Here is a 16,040-nt window from a genome sequence, read left to right as displayed (position 1 = left end):
GAGGATTTGTGTTTTTTTTACATTGCTTGAACATCTTTATCCTGTGCCAAAATAAATATTCCGTTTTTTTGTCTGCTTTTGGGTCCCTTTTTAGTATCCCTGACACAGAGAGCGCAAAGTTGTGAGAGCCCTCGTCGTAAATGCATTTGGCGGACAAATTTACTTGCACTATGCGGTGCCAGTGCAAGGGGAAAAAATAGGAGACAGACTGTAGTAGACAATATCATAGCTACGTTATTTAACTTCCATATAGTCAGTTAATGTGCTTCACGTATGCATGCAACACAAACACAAATTGCATGTATATTTCCCCGACATGACTACAGCAGCCTAGGCTACAGCGATACAGTTTGCTGCGCGAAGTCTGGTGTAAAACCTGGAGTAAAGTGGCGACCGTAGATATCAGAAACACGACCGACTGTCAGTCTAGTTTGTGTCAAATGACGTTTCTTCGCATCTCGAGGCCATAAGCACAAGAAGAGGACGGGAGGAAACACAAAAATTGGGAACACATAGACGTCGTAAAACAGGTCGTAAAAATGAGTATGGCCACCCTAGGCTAACTGAGGCACGGTGCGTCACACTTCGAAAAGACGGTGGAACGCGTCAATGGCAGTCAATGAGTTAATGGCATTGAGAAATAATTTGACAATTCCAAATAACCTTTTTCAATTTATTTTTCACGAGATCTCAGACAAGCTATGTTTTGAATCAAAGTGTAACGGAGGTGTTCCCGCACGGTTCGTCCTCCTCGGGTACGCAAACCTGCCACCTCATCAACTACATCGGTTCAAGCCACACTCTGGTAGTTGGCCTCTACAAAAGTAGAATATTGACCTGTTTTGCAGTTAGGCTATATGTGCCGCTTTAAAAAAATAAACCTGCACTGTAAGAGTCTATTTAACCCCTTTGATGCAAGTGACTCTTTTGCACCCCCTACAGTCGCGGAGTATAAATTCACCTGCTGGTTGGAAGCCTCTCTTGTGCACCCCCTACAGGTCTGGAGTCTTGTGTATCTAATCAAGAGGCATGAATACCTGCTCTGCCCTGCTAAGGCAAAAGGCATATTTGCAATAATAAGCATCAGTTTTATTATGTGAACAACCATGTAGTTTGAAATCAGTTGTTTTGAGGGTAAAATAAGGTGTAAAGTAAAACAAGTTGAAAATCCTTTGGGCAAACTAAGGCAGAACACAGTAACTTCAATTACTGCTTTTTGCCTTCTGCTCTGGACCTGCAGAATTCTGGAACTCTGATGTTCCAAACTGAGGCAGAACACAGTAACTTCAGTTACTGTTCATCTGTTAACAGTTAAAACTCCTTCTTTAAATTTCAGGCATGTAAATAATAAAAAATATATAAAATGAAACTATAATATTATGAAATATGATCAGCCTGATAGGGAATGTGTGTAACTACTATTTGAGGTAGTATGAAATACAAATACACACACAAAACCCATTTATTATTACTATTATTATTATATTATTATTAACAATTTATATGTAAATAAACATGACATTTTGTCATAATGACTCTAATAGTGTGTATACTGCTTACATTATATGTGAAACTTGTATTTGTTGCTTATTATTCAGATTTAAAATGGAAGTTACTGTCTTCTGCCTTATAGACGGGTCATCAGCTGGGAAAATTAGGCCTTTCGTCCTACCGCACTTTTCTCTGTGGATTATTGACCAGAAGGCCTATTGGAAGAAATGAAAACATGGGGCCACGTCAATTTTTGCTCAGAATTCAATATGGCCGCCATTTTCCAAAATGACTTGTTTTCATGCATTATTACATTGTACTATAAGGTGATATTCATGAACGATTAACTACTTTCAGCACTATTCTGTCCTATTTCCTTACATACATGTTTACAAAGGTTGACTAAACTAAAACAAATGAAAATAATGTTGGCCACCTTGCAATATCCAAAGGAAAGTGCTGAAAATTATGATTGAAACGCACATACAGAGTCTATGGCTGGGAAAATTAGGCCTATTGTCCTGTCAGGGTTTTCACAGTGGATTACAGACCAGAAGGCCTATTGAAAAAGATTCACCAGCTGGTTGCCATCTCAAATGTGCTCCAAAATTCAAAATGTTCTCTGTTTTTCAGAATGGCAGACTTTCATTCTCAATACTGTAAGACCATAATTATCAATAAAGACAACCTATTTTCAGTGAAATTCTGTCCTATCTCCTATCTACAGACATGAGTACAAAGGTTTGCAACAGAATGAGGTAAATATATCTTGCCCCTTTGAAATATCCTAAGGATTGTTGTCAGAAAATGATTGAATTACACATACACAGTTGACTGCTGAAAAAAGGCTATTGACCTGCCAAACTTTTCACATTAGATTACTGACCAAAAGTTTTTCAGGCCTACATTTTTTTGCATAAAGCAAGGGTGAGTGTGCGTGCGTGTGTGCCCGCGCGTATCCCCCGCTCATCTTTACCCTGCTCTACAGTGTCTTTCCCCCACACACTATTCTGCCTCCCCCACCCCCTCACTCACCCCCCCACACACACTATTCTGCCCCCCCCCCCCCCCCACACACATTGCTGCCCCCCAACCCCCTCACTCATCCCCCCCATGCTACTCTGCTCCCCCACCCCTCACTCACCCCCCACTATTCTGCCCCCCACGCTCACCCCCCTGACTCATTCTCCCCCACCCCCCCCCCACAAAATACTCGCCCACTCCCCATCCAATGTGAAAAGTTTGGCAGGTCGACCCCCCCGACTGAACTTACCCCCCCACACAAACACACACACTATTCTGCCCCCCTGAACCCCCCACACTATCCCCCCCACCACCTCACTCATCCCCCCACAAACTATTCTGCCCACCCACACCCTAATTCAATCTGAGTCATTCCCCCCCACCCCCCACTCTGCCCCCCTACCTCCTCATTCATCCCCCCGCTCCCCCACATCATTCGGTCCCTACCCACCACACCTTACCCCCTCCCAACACACACACACCCGGTCTACTGTGTCTACCGGTATGTCAGTGTATGTAAAGAAGCACACTGGCCACACACACTTGAGAAAAGCACACTCAGGCAAACACACATACACATACAAACACATACAAACGCACGCACGCACGCACGCACGCACGCACGCACGCACGCACGCGCGCGCGCGCGCACACACACACACCAGGGATTACAATTTTTACTTTCCAACTGAACTCAAATCGAGAGCACTCCTGGTCATGAGAAGGGGACGAGAGGTGTGTTTGGTGTAGGCCTACGGATGTATACACACTAGGGGTGGAACGGTTTATGTGGACAAACCGAACCGTACGGTTTGCTTCTCACGGCACGGGGCATGTGTAAACCGTACGGTGTCCACGGTTTAAGTTTTTTTTGTGACCAGACGTTCGACGTGCGCATTGTAGCCCGTATGTTACCACGTGGTTATCATTCGCGCCAAAGAAGCGAAACTAAAGCAAGGAGGAGCAGCGTGTACAAACATGGCAAGTGGAAGTGAGGAAGGCGGGCCGCCTAGGCCGGACATGGAGGATGCACCCTCGTCATTTAAGTCAGGTGTGTGGGACCATTTTGGATTCCGCGTCACTTATGATGATGCTGGCAAAAAAAACGTGGATCGAACGGGAACGCTATGCAAGCATTGCAAAATGTATGTCCCGTACGCTGATGGAAACACTTCAAACATGGCCAGCCATGTGCGCAGATATCACCCAAGTTTGGTAGTGGAGGGGAGGAGAGGAGCGCCTGCCAAAAAGCCATTCACCATTAGCGCGGCATTTAAACAACCTCTGGCTGCGGACACCGCCAAGGCCAAATCAATTTCAAAAGCCATTGGTTTATTCATCGCAAAGGACATGCAGCCCTACAGCGTGATGGAAGGTGAAGGCTTCAGAAACATGCTGAAGGTGCTGGAGCCGCGATATGTGATGCCCACTCGGAGATACTTTGGCACGAATGTCATTCCACACCTATATGAAGAGACAAGACAGGATATAGTTAAAGAGCTATCGGAGGCATGCCAGGTAGCGCTGACAACAGATGGATGGACTTCCAGGTCCACGGAAAGTTACCTAACAGTGACCGCCCATCACATTACGCCCCAGTGGGAGTTAAGAAGCTGCGTGTTACAAACGCGCCCGATATACGAGAGCCACACCAGCGAATTCCTATCCCAAAAGCTGAGAGAGGTGGTGGAGGAGTGGGCGTTGGAGAGGGGCAGCGGCAGTATTCCTGTTACAACGGACAATGCCAAAAACATTGTGAATGCCGTAGGTTTGACGGAGGGACTTGGGCCACAGATTTCCTGCTTTGCGCACACCGTCAACCTGGCAGCCAAAAGTGCAATATCCAATGCCCAGATCGCACGACTGTTGGCGAGAGTCAGAAAGGTGGTTACTTTTTTCCACCGCAGTACTACTGCCGCCTTCGTATTGAAAACGAAACAGGACTTGCTGACCTTGCCAGATCACAAGTTAATTCACGACGTGCAAACTCGCTGGAACTCGACATACGACATGTTGGAGCGCTATGTGGAGCAACAGGCGGCCATATATTCCGCCGTGACCGACAAAGACATGAAAAAAAAAACCAAGGACATTATCCTGTTGAATGACGGTGAGACAAAGCTGGCAGAAGGCCTCATAGAAGTGCTTAAACCGCTGAAGAATGTCACCACCCTCATGAGTACAGAAACATCCCCCTCCGTCTCAATGATCATGCCACTGCAGAGCATGGTGCTGAAAGCAATGGCACAAAGTGCAGATGACAGTTCTGCCATCAAAGACGCCAAGGCAGCCATCAGCAAGGATCTCCAAAGCAGATACAGTGATCCTAGCCTTCAGGACTATCTACACAGAGCCACAGCACTAGACCCAAGGTTCAAGTCCCTGCCTCATCTAGATGAAGCCTGTGTTGACAAAATCTGGGGTGACCTCACAATAGAAGTTGTGAACCTCGAAAAGCAGGTAGGCTATTCTGATGTTCTGTACATATACAATAGGCCTAGCTTAAATGTTATTCACCATTTATAAACTGCATTTAATCCTTTTTTGCTATTATAATATATATATAATAGATGTGTATTCTCACTGCCCTGTGGGAGTTACTGTAACTATGTTACTGTCACCTGCTTCATGCCATTAACATTTCCCAAATGTCTATCGTCTGATTCTTGTTAGGCTCAACAAGGCATTGAAGCCCAGGCAAGCACTTCATCCTCAGGAGCAGAATCCGGCCCGCCAGAGACCTCTCCTCCCTCCAAAAAATCGGCCATGGCAACAGTTTTTGCAGACTTTTTTACAACAGAGGCAACAGCAAGTGCAAAACCTTTGTCAGATGTCATAAAGGAAGAGGTCACATCCTACAAGCAAGCTGGCTGCATCTCTGTAGATGAAGATCCCCTCGCATGGTGGAAGAGCAATGCACACAAGTATCCCCATGTGGCGAAGTTGGCACAACGTGACCTGGCTGTCCCAGGCACATCCGTGCCAAGTGAGCGGGTTTTTTCTACAGCAGGGGACATTGTCACGGCAAGTAGGTCTCGTCTCTTGCCAGAAAATGTAGACAAACTGATTTTCTTGCAAAAAAAATTGAGAATTAAGTGAAAGGGGGAGGGCTGTTATTAACAGTGCAGTGTTAAGGTTTATTGCAATATTTAATTGAACCTGTATTTTTTGTATTGTTTTAATATGAGAGTGGCAATTTAAGTTAAGATATATTTTTTTTGAATATAAGAGTGGCACTTTATGTTTAGATTTTTTATTGTTTTTAATCCATACGTTTCTTTTTTAAGCCATATGTTTCACAGCACTGCACTTTAATTTCAAGTGAAACAATACACATATTCTCTCTCAGGGATTCGAGTTGTTGATTTTATTTTCTGTTGAGCTGGTTGGATGGTGGGCTCATTATGTTTACAGCCTCATGTTCTCAGGCAATTGTGTGTTCTTCTGTTCTAAAGACTTCGTCTGTTCCTGTAGATGCCACCAGATGGCAGCAAACATCCTGACACTTTTTTGAGTAATAAATGTAAAACATGTTGAAATCATCCATGTCTTCCTTCTTGCTCTATCAAAATACTAGGTTTCTGAAATAAAATGGTGTGCTTAGATTATGACTATAATTCTATAACCTTTTGCTGTATCCTAAAATATGGTAAGTTAAGGTAAATGGCAATTAACTTGAGACTTTACCCCTGTTATAAATTGGCTGTTACCAGAATGGCAAGGACCAAGGATATTACAAAAGGCACTGTAATTTCATAGTTGTGTAGTACTGTGGTAGTAAAATCTTTTAAGTGATTATTACAGTGTTCCACTGGTGTAATGGTGTGTATTATGGGGCCAAGATAAAAAGTAAAAAAAAAAAAAAAAAAAAACCGTACAAAACCGTAAACCGTAGACCTCATACCGTGATACACACCGAACCGTGACTTTTTTGAACCGTTCCACCCCTAATACATACATATATATGATACAACATTCACTCATCAGTAGCCTAGTTTTGGGTCATCCCCTGTTCTTCCGTGTTCCAAAAAAAAGTACACGAGCGGTCAACAATTCTGTGGCAGCGCAACGCGAGAGATTAAAAAAAAATAAATAGCCAAAATTGTTGCTGATGGCAGAAAAGAAAATAATTGTAATACAATGTATAAAGTGCAGTGACGTTTCCATATCATTGCACCTGCCGTGGCAGATATTTAGAAAAAAATGAATAGTTTACTTCGACTGCGTATGATGTCCTTTTCATGAAGGGTTTGCCTTTTAAGCATTGTGACTCTTACTAGCATTATTCATAGTCCCAATGGGACGACTATGGCAGCTAACTAGGATAGCCTACCATGCGTTTCATCCTCAAAGTTTAGCGCGTTTGACTGGCTGCGTGTAGAGCTAGTTGTCTTTTTGACAACGGATAATTCACAGTCTCATCTGTACTCATAGCAGATTAACTTTGTTGTTGCCGATATATATATTCAAGAAATAAGTTAGAAATGGGTTGCATTTGGGTCAAGGATAGGCTATCCCTGGCAGAGCCAATTTATGCCACGTCTTGTTCTGGGAAGCTGATGGGTGGACTCATGGTCGATAAATGCCGTTTCGACGTTTGTTTCACTTTCCAGGCTGGTTACTGTGTGACGCTATTTCTGCTAACTGGAATAGTGTGCAGCAGCAACAGTTGTGTGTGCGCTTGTTTTTGAGTGGCTCAACGTCTGTGCCCATCTTCTCGTACTATGCGTTTTAGAGGTGCTCCGATCACCATTTTTTGGGTCCGATCACCGATACCGATCACCAAAAATCTTTATCTGCCGATTACCGATCATTGCCGATCACAAAAATTATTTCCTATTTTTTTAATAGCCTATTAATTATCCTTATTGAATACCATTTCTGCCCATAAACCAATCAATCTTAATTTGCACATGTCTATTATTAGGCTATTATTATTATTATTATGATTATTATTATTATTATTATTATCTTTCAGACTAGTGTTGGTAATACAGTCTACAGTATTAATCAATGTATAAGTTATTGCATAGAATAACTAAACTATTTAAGATTGAATTGAAACTGAAACATTACATCAAATAGTCTTCCACATACGAGAAAAAAACAACCTGTCGCTTTAAATGAGCAGCCTCGTGAGGAGAGCCCCTCCCCTCTCTGTCACCGTCCACAGTTGCAGTGCTCCACTACCTTTCTGAATCTCTCTCTCAAGTTTTAACCACATCTGTCGCCGTTTGGTGTTTCAGCGACTATCAAACTAATCGACTGACTGCCAATTACAACTTTGAAAACAATAATTGACATGTTTGTGCTGACAACGTGAAGTTATTGCGTGCTGACCGAGGCAACTACACAGGTTATAACGTAAAATGGCTCACTGGCGAGTAGCCTACTCAATCGCATGTCACTCAGGTAAACGGCGCATGGATCGGTTGATGCAGATATGGTTATGATGAATGGTGGAAATGAAGGGGGGGATGGCGAAAAGTTATAGACAAGCAAAGATGCCTTCTTTTGGTGCAGTTGCAGCTGTGCAGAGCCAGCGCCTACATGCAGCGCCAGGTGTAAAGGCAAATGGTTGCGTGAGGAATTTAATATCTCCATCGGTTTTTTGATCGGCATGTCTTTCCGATCACCGATCAGGCTATTTTTGGCCATTATCGGCCGGTCATGATCGGCAGCCGAGCAATCGGAGCACCTCTAATGCGTTTCGTGAGTTCAGTTAGCCTATTTGCGCACTGCGCACTCAGGACTGATGGGTGGGTGATTTGCCTTGATTCGAGTGGAAAGCTGCGCGACAAGCTTGGGAAAGTGTGTTACTTTTGTAAACGATAGACGTATGTCTGTGACTGTCGTGTCTGCTGCGTCCTGTCAGCTTGTAGAACACGTGCGCATAGGAAGAATCGGGGACGTTTTTTAAATCAATGGTAAGCGTGTGCTTGGCACCGCACATCGAGAAGCAAAAAAGTAGCCAGTAGTTTTCAAAACGGTAGAACACAGAGGTAGACATACCGCACCCTGTTTGTAAACGTCAACAAGTTATTTGTAACAGGATGAATACTGAAAAAGGCCGAAGGGTGAAAAACATACAAATAATTAAAGCTAGTTTTCTCCCTCTGATTGCTATGATCAGGGCTTTTTAAATGTCAGAAATACAACTGCAAGCAATGCGCACCAGTGCTTTCACCAGAACAGTGTTTGCCCATTCTAATGTGAAAGACAAAATATAGCCTACTAGTACAACAAAAAAACCCACAATGGGATCACTCACTGTATCAACACATTGCAATTCCAAGTCAATAATTCTGTGAGATCAGCTACCATTTTGAAGCAGCATTCATTGTGAATCCATTCTGCATGATGTTGTGAACAATTAATAAACAATGGGTAGAAATAAGAGGAAATAACCAAAACATGCCCCAAATTTCAGTTCAATCTTTGCAGTCTGATATAGTATCCATTATCCCTCCATTCTCGGCCAGTTCTAGTCAATCTGGTGAGCGGCCTAGGCCTGCCCGCCCTCTTTCCTTTTTTTTGTATTTAGAAATTGGCATCTGTAAACATAGCATTGTAGGCCTACATCTGATTGAGCACATCTGATCAAGTACCTACAGGTACACTCATACTGAGTCTATATAGGTCTACTGAGTGTATAATGAATATTCATTGTTCATGTGAAGTGTAAAGATTTATGTTGGTTGAAGTTCTGATTTTGTGGCACTTTTTGGTATTACTGGCGCCCTCAAGACATAGGCCTATTCTGCTCTAGGCGACTGCCCCGTCTGCCTATGCCGCTGGCTCTGGCACCATTCCTTGCATGTATGTTTCGTCATGAGGGCAGAGCCTGGCTACATTGGTTTTCGTAGGGTTACGGAGTGATACTCGATCGGGTGCCTAACCGGTAAAAAAGTTCAGTCAGATTACTTTTTTTTACTTTAATCCCTGACACACACACACACACACACACACACACACACACACACACACACACACACACACACACACACACACACACACACACACACACACACACACACACAGTTTGGCAGGACAATATGACAGTATTGAGAAAAATGTGTGAAAGTCTGCCATTCTGGAAAACAGAGAAATTTTTGAATTTTGGAGGACATAGATGGCCCCAAGTTTTTATCTTTTTCAATGGTCTTTTTCTGGTCTGCAATCCACTGTGAAAACCCTGACAGGACAATAGGCCTAATTTTCCCAGCCATAGACTCTCTATGTGCATTTCAGTCATTATTTTCAGCACTTTCTTTTAGATATTGCAAGGTGGCCAACTTTATTTTCATTTGTTTTAGTTTAGTCAACCTTTGTAAACATGTATGTAAGGAAATAGGACAGAATAGTGCTGAAAGTAGTTAATCGTTCATGAATATCACCTTATAGTACAATGTAATAATGCATGAAAACAAGTCATTTTGGAAAATGGCTGCCATATTCAATTCTGAGCAAAACTTGACGTGGCCCAATGTTTTAATTTCTTCCAATAGGCCTTCTGATCAGTAATCCACAGAGAAAAGTGCGGTAGGAAGAAAGGCCTAATTTTCCCAGCTGATGACCTGTCTATTAGTATGACTAACTGTCATTCCGGGGGCAATGCTAAGGCAGAACACAGTAACTGCCAAAAAAAGGTCAAAGGTCAACTGGCAAAACCAGCAAGATTTCCTGTCACTCAACCAGGCCACGCCCCCAGGCTACAATTACATCCAAAAGCCTCGTTCTCTTGGTCGTGGTGGTGGGCTGGCTGTAATTTACAACGCTGACATTATTGTTAAGGAACTTCCCACAAATGTGGTCACTTTTGAATGTGTCCATTTTGTGATGGCCGGGGCAGTGCAGCTCCAGGTAGTCCTTGTTTACCGCCCCCCCAAAGTCCCCAAAAGTTCTTTTTTACCTGAGTTCTCTGAGCTACTTAGTACTGTCTGCCCCATGTCCCCATCCACTTTAATTCTTGGCGACTTTAACATTCACCTGGACTCCAGCAATTGCCAATTTGCTGCTGAGTTCATGTCCCTCCTTGACTGTTTCAACATTGCACAACATGTGCAGGGCCCCACACACAACAGAGGCCACACACTGGACCTGGTGTGCTCCACTGGTATCGCCCCCTCTCAGATCCAGTGTCTTGACCTTGCCGTCTCTGACCACCATGCCATCATGTTCACAGTGCCCCTGCCTCAACCCAAACAGCCTGCCAAACGGACAATTATGTTCAGGAACATAAGACGTGTGTCTACACCTACACTGTCCAACATACTGGCAACACATCTCACCCCTCATCCCACTGCTCATTCTGTGGACGGCCTTGTTGAGCATTACAACACAGCTCTCGCTACTAGCCTGGATGTGGTAGCCCCCCTAAAGACCCGATCTGTGTCATACAGCCAGCCAGCTCCCTGGTTCACCCCTGACCTTCGGCAAATGAAGGCAGCAGGGCGTCGGCTCGAGAGGCGCTACAAAAAATCTGGCCTTGTCGTCCACTACGAGGCCTTCAAAAGTCATGTAAAGGACTACAAAGAAGCTCTCTCAAGGGCAAAAACATCCCACTACTCCAGTCTCATTAATGATCAACAACACCACCCAAAGCAGCTGTTCTCAACAATCAACCGTCTCCTCAGCCCTCCTAATGCCCCACAACCATCCAATGCTGCTGAGCTATGCTCACAATTTCAAAGCTTCTTCCAGATGAAGGTTGACCGCATCCACCAACAGCTCCGTCATGTGGACTCTCCATCTACACCTGCCTGGTACCCTGAGGACTACAACCCTACTGCCGTGAGCCACACACCTGGCTGCTCTCTATCCTCCTTCTCCACACTTGCTGAGAACCAGGTCTCTGACCTGGTACGGAAATCAAAATCTACCTCCAGCAAGTTGGATCCAATGCCCACTCCACTGGTGAAGGCATGCTTGCCTACACTCTGCCCGGCTATGACCTCCATCATCAACTGCTCTCTGACATCTGGGGTGGTGCCTACCAACTTCAAGACAGCAGTGGTCATCCCGACCCTAAAAAAACCCACCCTTGACCCCGACGAGCCAAGCAACTACAGGCCAATTTCAAATTTACCATTCCTCAGCAAAGTACTGGAAAGAGCTGTAGCGACCCAGCTACAAGACCACATGACGCACCACAACCTTCATGAACCCCTTCAATCCGGCTTCAGAGCCCACCACAGTACAGAGACAGCTCTCATCAAAATCACCAACGACCTCTTAATAGCCACCGATAAAGAACTCATCACCCTTCTCATTCTCCTCGACCTCTCCGCAGCCTTTGACACGGTCTCCCATGCCATTCTTCTGACCCGCCTCCATGACTACCTTGGCCTCACCGACTCTGCACTTGCCTGGTTCAACTCATATCTCACTGGAAGGACACAATATGTCACCATCAAGGATGCAAACTCCTCAACAGCCCCAGTCAACCACGGCGTGCCCCAAGGATCAGTGCTTGGCCCCCTCTTATTCTCTATCTACATGCTCCCTCTTGGCAATATTATCCGTCACCATGGTCTCAATTTTCATAGCTATGCAGACGATACCCAAATATACATCAGCATTAAGTCCTCTGTCCCACTCCCACCCTCACCACTCATCAACTGCCTGCGCAACATTAAAACCTGGATGGCTGCAAACCTACTCAAACTCAACAACGACAAAACAGAGATCATCGCAGTGTACCCCCCATCCCGGGCCAAGGAGGTTGCTGATCTGTCCCTGGATGTGGATGGTTATACCATCAGGCCATCTTTAGAGGTGCGAAACCTAGGTGTCGTCCTTGACCCTTCCCTCTCATTCCAGTCTCACATCAAAAGCATCACCAAATCTGCCTTCTTCCATCTCAAGAACATCTCCAGACTCCGGCCCTCACTCTCTGACTCTGTGACCGAAACACTTATCCATGCTTTCATTACTTCCCGCCTGGACTACTGCAATGGGGTACTGTATGGCCTACCCAAGAAAGCCTTGGAACGACTACAGTATGTTCAAAATTCAGCAGCCAGAATTATATCTCGCACAAAGCGGTGGCAACACATCACTCCCACACTCAGACAGCTCCACTGGCTCCCAGTGAAGTCCCGCATTCAGTACAAAATTCTCCTGCTGACATACAAATCACTACACTCTCTTGCTCCTCAGTATCTCTCTGATCTCCTCCAACCCCACTCCCAGTCCAGGTCTCTGCGGTCTTCTGAAAAGGACAATCTCATCATCCCCCGAGCCAGACTCCGTACTGTTGGTGACAGAGCTTTTTGTGTTGCTGCCCCCACGCTCTGGAACAGTCTACCTCCCAACATACGCCAGGCCCCCACACTGGCTACGTTCAAGAAGCACCTGAAATCACATCTATTCACAGAGGCATATGGACTTTAACTTCACTGGCCCTCCCCCTGCCCCTTCCCCCCCAAATGTAAAGAGACCTTGGGTTCCTTGAAAGGCGCTATATAAAACCAAGTTATTATTATTATTATTATTATTAACTGTTTGTAAAATTATTTTTTATGAATAGATGTAAGCAGGCATACACTACAAACTGTGAAAATTACAACTTTGTGGCTATAACCAGATTGTGGTGACATTCTAAGAATTTTAAGAAAACTTTAACATCATTTTTCTCAGTTTCACACTCTGGTGAGTTACTGTCTTTTGCCTTAGTAGGGCAGTGCTGAGGACCAGACCAGGTGTGGCTGATTGGAGGCTTACAGCTTCTTACATCTGTCTCCTGCTTTGAGAAGCTGGACTTAGAACACTTACCCATTTACAACCTTTGCATTTATATCTTTGTTATCTGTAAAAGTAAAATTAAATCCTCAACCAAGCAAGATAAAACTATTTTCTTTTTGTGGACATTCCATCATTTCAACTCTGAACATTCTTTGGGCTTTGAAGGCAAGGGCAGTCAGTCAAGAAACAATACCCAATCAGTCAACATGGAACATGGTAAAATACCAATACACAACACCTAGGCCCCCCTGTTATTGCCACTGGATTAGAATGAGCAACAAATCTGGTTGACACAGCATACTCAGTCAGCTCATTTAGGTGTTGACAAAATAATGGCAACTTCCTCTTGCATCCAGAGTTAATCCTGTTGGATGTGGTTCATCCTTCTTGGTGATATGCAGACATTACCTTGGATACCGTGGCTCTTGATACATCAGAAAGGCTTGCTGTCTAGGTCAAAGATGCAACAGTTACACGCGCACAAAGAAAGTCTCCTTTTTGAACTCTGATACATCACCCATAATGTTGTGTGCATAGCAAAATTTTTAGCAAAACTGTGCTCTTATCCTGCTAATTGAACCTTACTCTCGCGCAGAGTGTAACGAAGATGCACGAAGCACTAGGGGTCTCGCGAGAGCCAGGCTAGCTAATTGAACCTTCACACTTCACTTCACTGGTGCAATATGCAATTAATGAAGATTGGCCAACAGGTTCAGGTTCAGGTCCACTTGAGCCATGACATTTCCCACACTAAAAATGACAGGTGTTTCCATTATTTTGTCCAACCCCTTGTACTGTACGTGGGTCAATATAACAATAAGCAGAATGCCACCACAATGGATCATAATACAAAGTAACACATGAATGTAGATAGCTAAAACACATAACAATAATATGAAGAGCTTCTTTTCAAAATGAGAAATATCCATTTTGGAACATTTTGGGAAATTGAAATTTTTGCACTGGGCATTCCATTGAATTGCATTGCAAAATGCATTTTTATAGAGTTCTAAAAAGTATGTTCTCAACATTTGAATGGCAAGAAGTCACACATAGATGATAGGACTTTTTAGTCAATTCCAATGTTAAAATGCGAAAGTCAAAAATGGAGTATATCTCATTTAGGAAAGAAGCTTGTCGTAATCAAGACACAAACTTGAAGAAGTTACTCTAAGAATAAGTAGCTCATTACCATAAATGAGTCATCTGAAACTTGATGCCAGCAATGAGAGGGTAAGCAGGGAATACGACTCTGAAGGAAATATGCATGACAGACTAGCAATACCGTACGTGCAGTCTGACACATTTTCCAATGGCATCCTTGCACCTACTGAACAGCCCCCTGCTCAACTTTCCCTTTCATCCCCTAAGGGTACATGGCCTAAAGGGGACTGCCAGGCATGTGACAAGAGACGCATGTAAGCTGAGAGCTGAGGAGAGGAGATAGTGTCAAGCCGCAGCTCCTCCCACCTCGACCAACTGACGTGTTGGTTGGTGTGTGTGTGTGTGTGTGTGTGTGTGTGTGTGTGTGTGTGTGTGTGTGTGTGTGTGTGTGTGTGTGTGTGTGTGTGCGCGCGTGTGTGTGCGTGTGTGTGTGCGTGTGCGTGTGCGTGCGTGCATACGTGCGTGCATACGTACGTGCGTGTGCATGTGACGTGTTGGTTGGTTTGTGGGGGGTGAGTGTGACATACTAGACGGTGCAGTTTTATGCCCCCCGTGGGCTCCTGCAAGATTGGGGGAGGGGATTGTGTGTGTGTGTGTGTGTGTGTGTGTGTGTGTGTGTGTGTGTGTGTGTGTGTGTGTGTTCAGGGGTTCAATGGGAGGAATGGTCTGGCAAAAATAACGTACAAGAAATTCTCATTTTCAATGAACTCAAAATGATGATGTAGAAGGCATTTCAAAGGAGGGTATGCTAACAAATAACATGATTACCACATACAGTACTATATCGGACATGTATGTTTAATTACCACATACCACTGATTCAGAGATACTGTTGCTTGTTAGATCGTCTCTGATTTCCCTAAACTTGGGATGGGGAGCCTATATCTCGAGGGCCATTTGCGGCCCTTGAGGCCGTTTTATCCGGCCCCCGATATAATTTTAATGTCATGCAGCTTCACATGAAATATGACCTATTGTGTAAAGGAATCTTGGAAAATACATTTGCAATACAATTAAGTTATATTCAGGGGACTTAGAGAAGGTGGGCTCTGTTTTAAAGGTGGCTGCCTTCAATGTAGGCCTAAAGTGCAGAGAGAAATTCTGGTTTGTGTTCATAATCATAGTACGGCCCTCTGAGGACTTTTTACGGCCCTCGGATGAGTTTCAAGTGGCCCCCCGAATGAAAAAGGTTCCCCATCCTTGCTTTAAACAATCTATATAATTCAACTTTCAAGTCATCAGCCATTAGAGTAGAAATCATTTTTGATGAACCATAGTGATAACAGTATTTTAAAAATGCATTTTTCCAACTGTTCAAAGTTATTATTATTTGGCTGTTGTTTTTATTTTTATTTTTAGAAAAGTACTGTTGTCATTGGAAGGTTTTTTCGAAAAAGAAAAAAAAAGTATTCTAATGGCAGATGACTTGAAAATTGTAATGAGTTGCTGACGTGTTGGTTGGTTTGTGGGGGGGTGTGTGTGTGCGTGTGTGTGTGTGTGTGTGTGTGTGTGTGTGTGTGTGTGGTGAGGGGTTCAATGAGAGGTTCAATGGTCTGGAGAAATAAATTACAAGAAATTTTCATTGTCAATGAACACAACATGAAAACGTAGAAGGC

General features: G+C 44.0%; 2 protein-coding genes across 3 annotated transcripts in view; one reads left to right on the top strand and one right to left on the bottom strand.

Moving 5' to 3' along the window:
* The window catches only part of nt5c1aa (5'-nucleotidase, cytosolic IAa), a 78,135-nt gene extending 63,448 nt beyond the window's left edge, over positions 1–14,687 (bottom strand). The window contains exon 1 of the mRNA XM_063185123.1: positions 14,453–14,687. Coding sequence (XP_063041193.1) covers positions 14,453–14,566 — 114 coding nt within the window. The 5' untranslated portion in view covers positions 14,567–14,687. The remainder of the gene's footprint in view (positions 1–14,452) is intronic.
* LOC134436835 (E3 SUMO-protein ligase ZBED1-like) lies at positions 3,303–6,386 on the top strand. Of its 2 annotated transcripts, XM_063186187.1 has the most exons (3): positions 3,303–4,974; positions 5,188–5,542; positions 5,970–6,386. In XM_063186187.1, exons 1-3 carry the CDS (start codon positions 3,493–3,495, stop codon positions 6,026–6,028), a joined length of 1,896 nt encoding a protein of 631 aa, XP_063042257.1. In that variant the 5' UTR covers positions 3,303–3,492; the 3' UTR covers positions 6,029–6,386. The 2 variants fall into 2 exon arrangements, with proteins under 2 accessions (XP_063042257.1, XP_063042256.1); XM_063186186.1 differs by having other exon boundaries at positions 5,188–6,067.
* Positions 14,688–16,040: the final 1,353 nt, after the last annotated feature.

The sequence above is a fragment of the Engraulis encrasicolus genome, chromosome 20 (assembly GCF_034702125.1).
Source record: "Engraulis encrasicolus isolate BLACKSEA-1 chromosome 20, IST_EnEncr_1.0, whole genome shotgun sequence".
Taxonomy (NCBI): domain Eukaryota; kingdom Metazoa; phylum Chordata; class Actinopteri; order Clupeiformes; family Engraulidae; genus Engraulis; species Engraulis encrasicolus.
Note: the sequence above shows the minus strand (reverse complement) of the source record. Positions and strands in the feature narration are given on the sequence as shown.

Bases quoted from the DNA above. Each gene is read 5' to 3' on its own strand.
- LOC134436835 (XM_063186186.1), top strand. From the start codon at position 3,493: ATGGCAAGTGGAAGTGAGGAAGGCGGGCCGCCTAGGCCGGACATGGAG. The intron at 4,975-5,187 runs GTAGGCTATTCT...GATTCTTGTTAG, and splicing joins TTGTGAACCTCGAAAAGCAG to GCTCAACAAGGCATTGAAGC.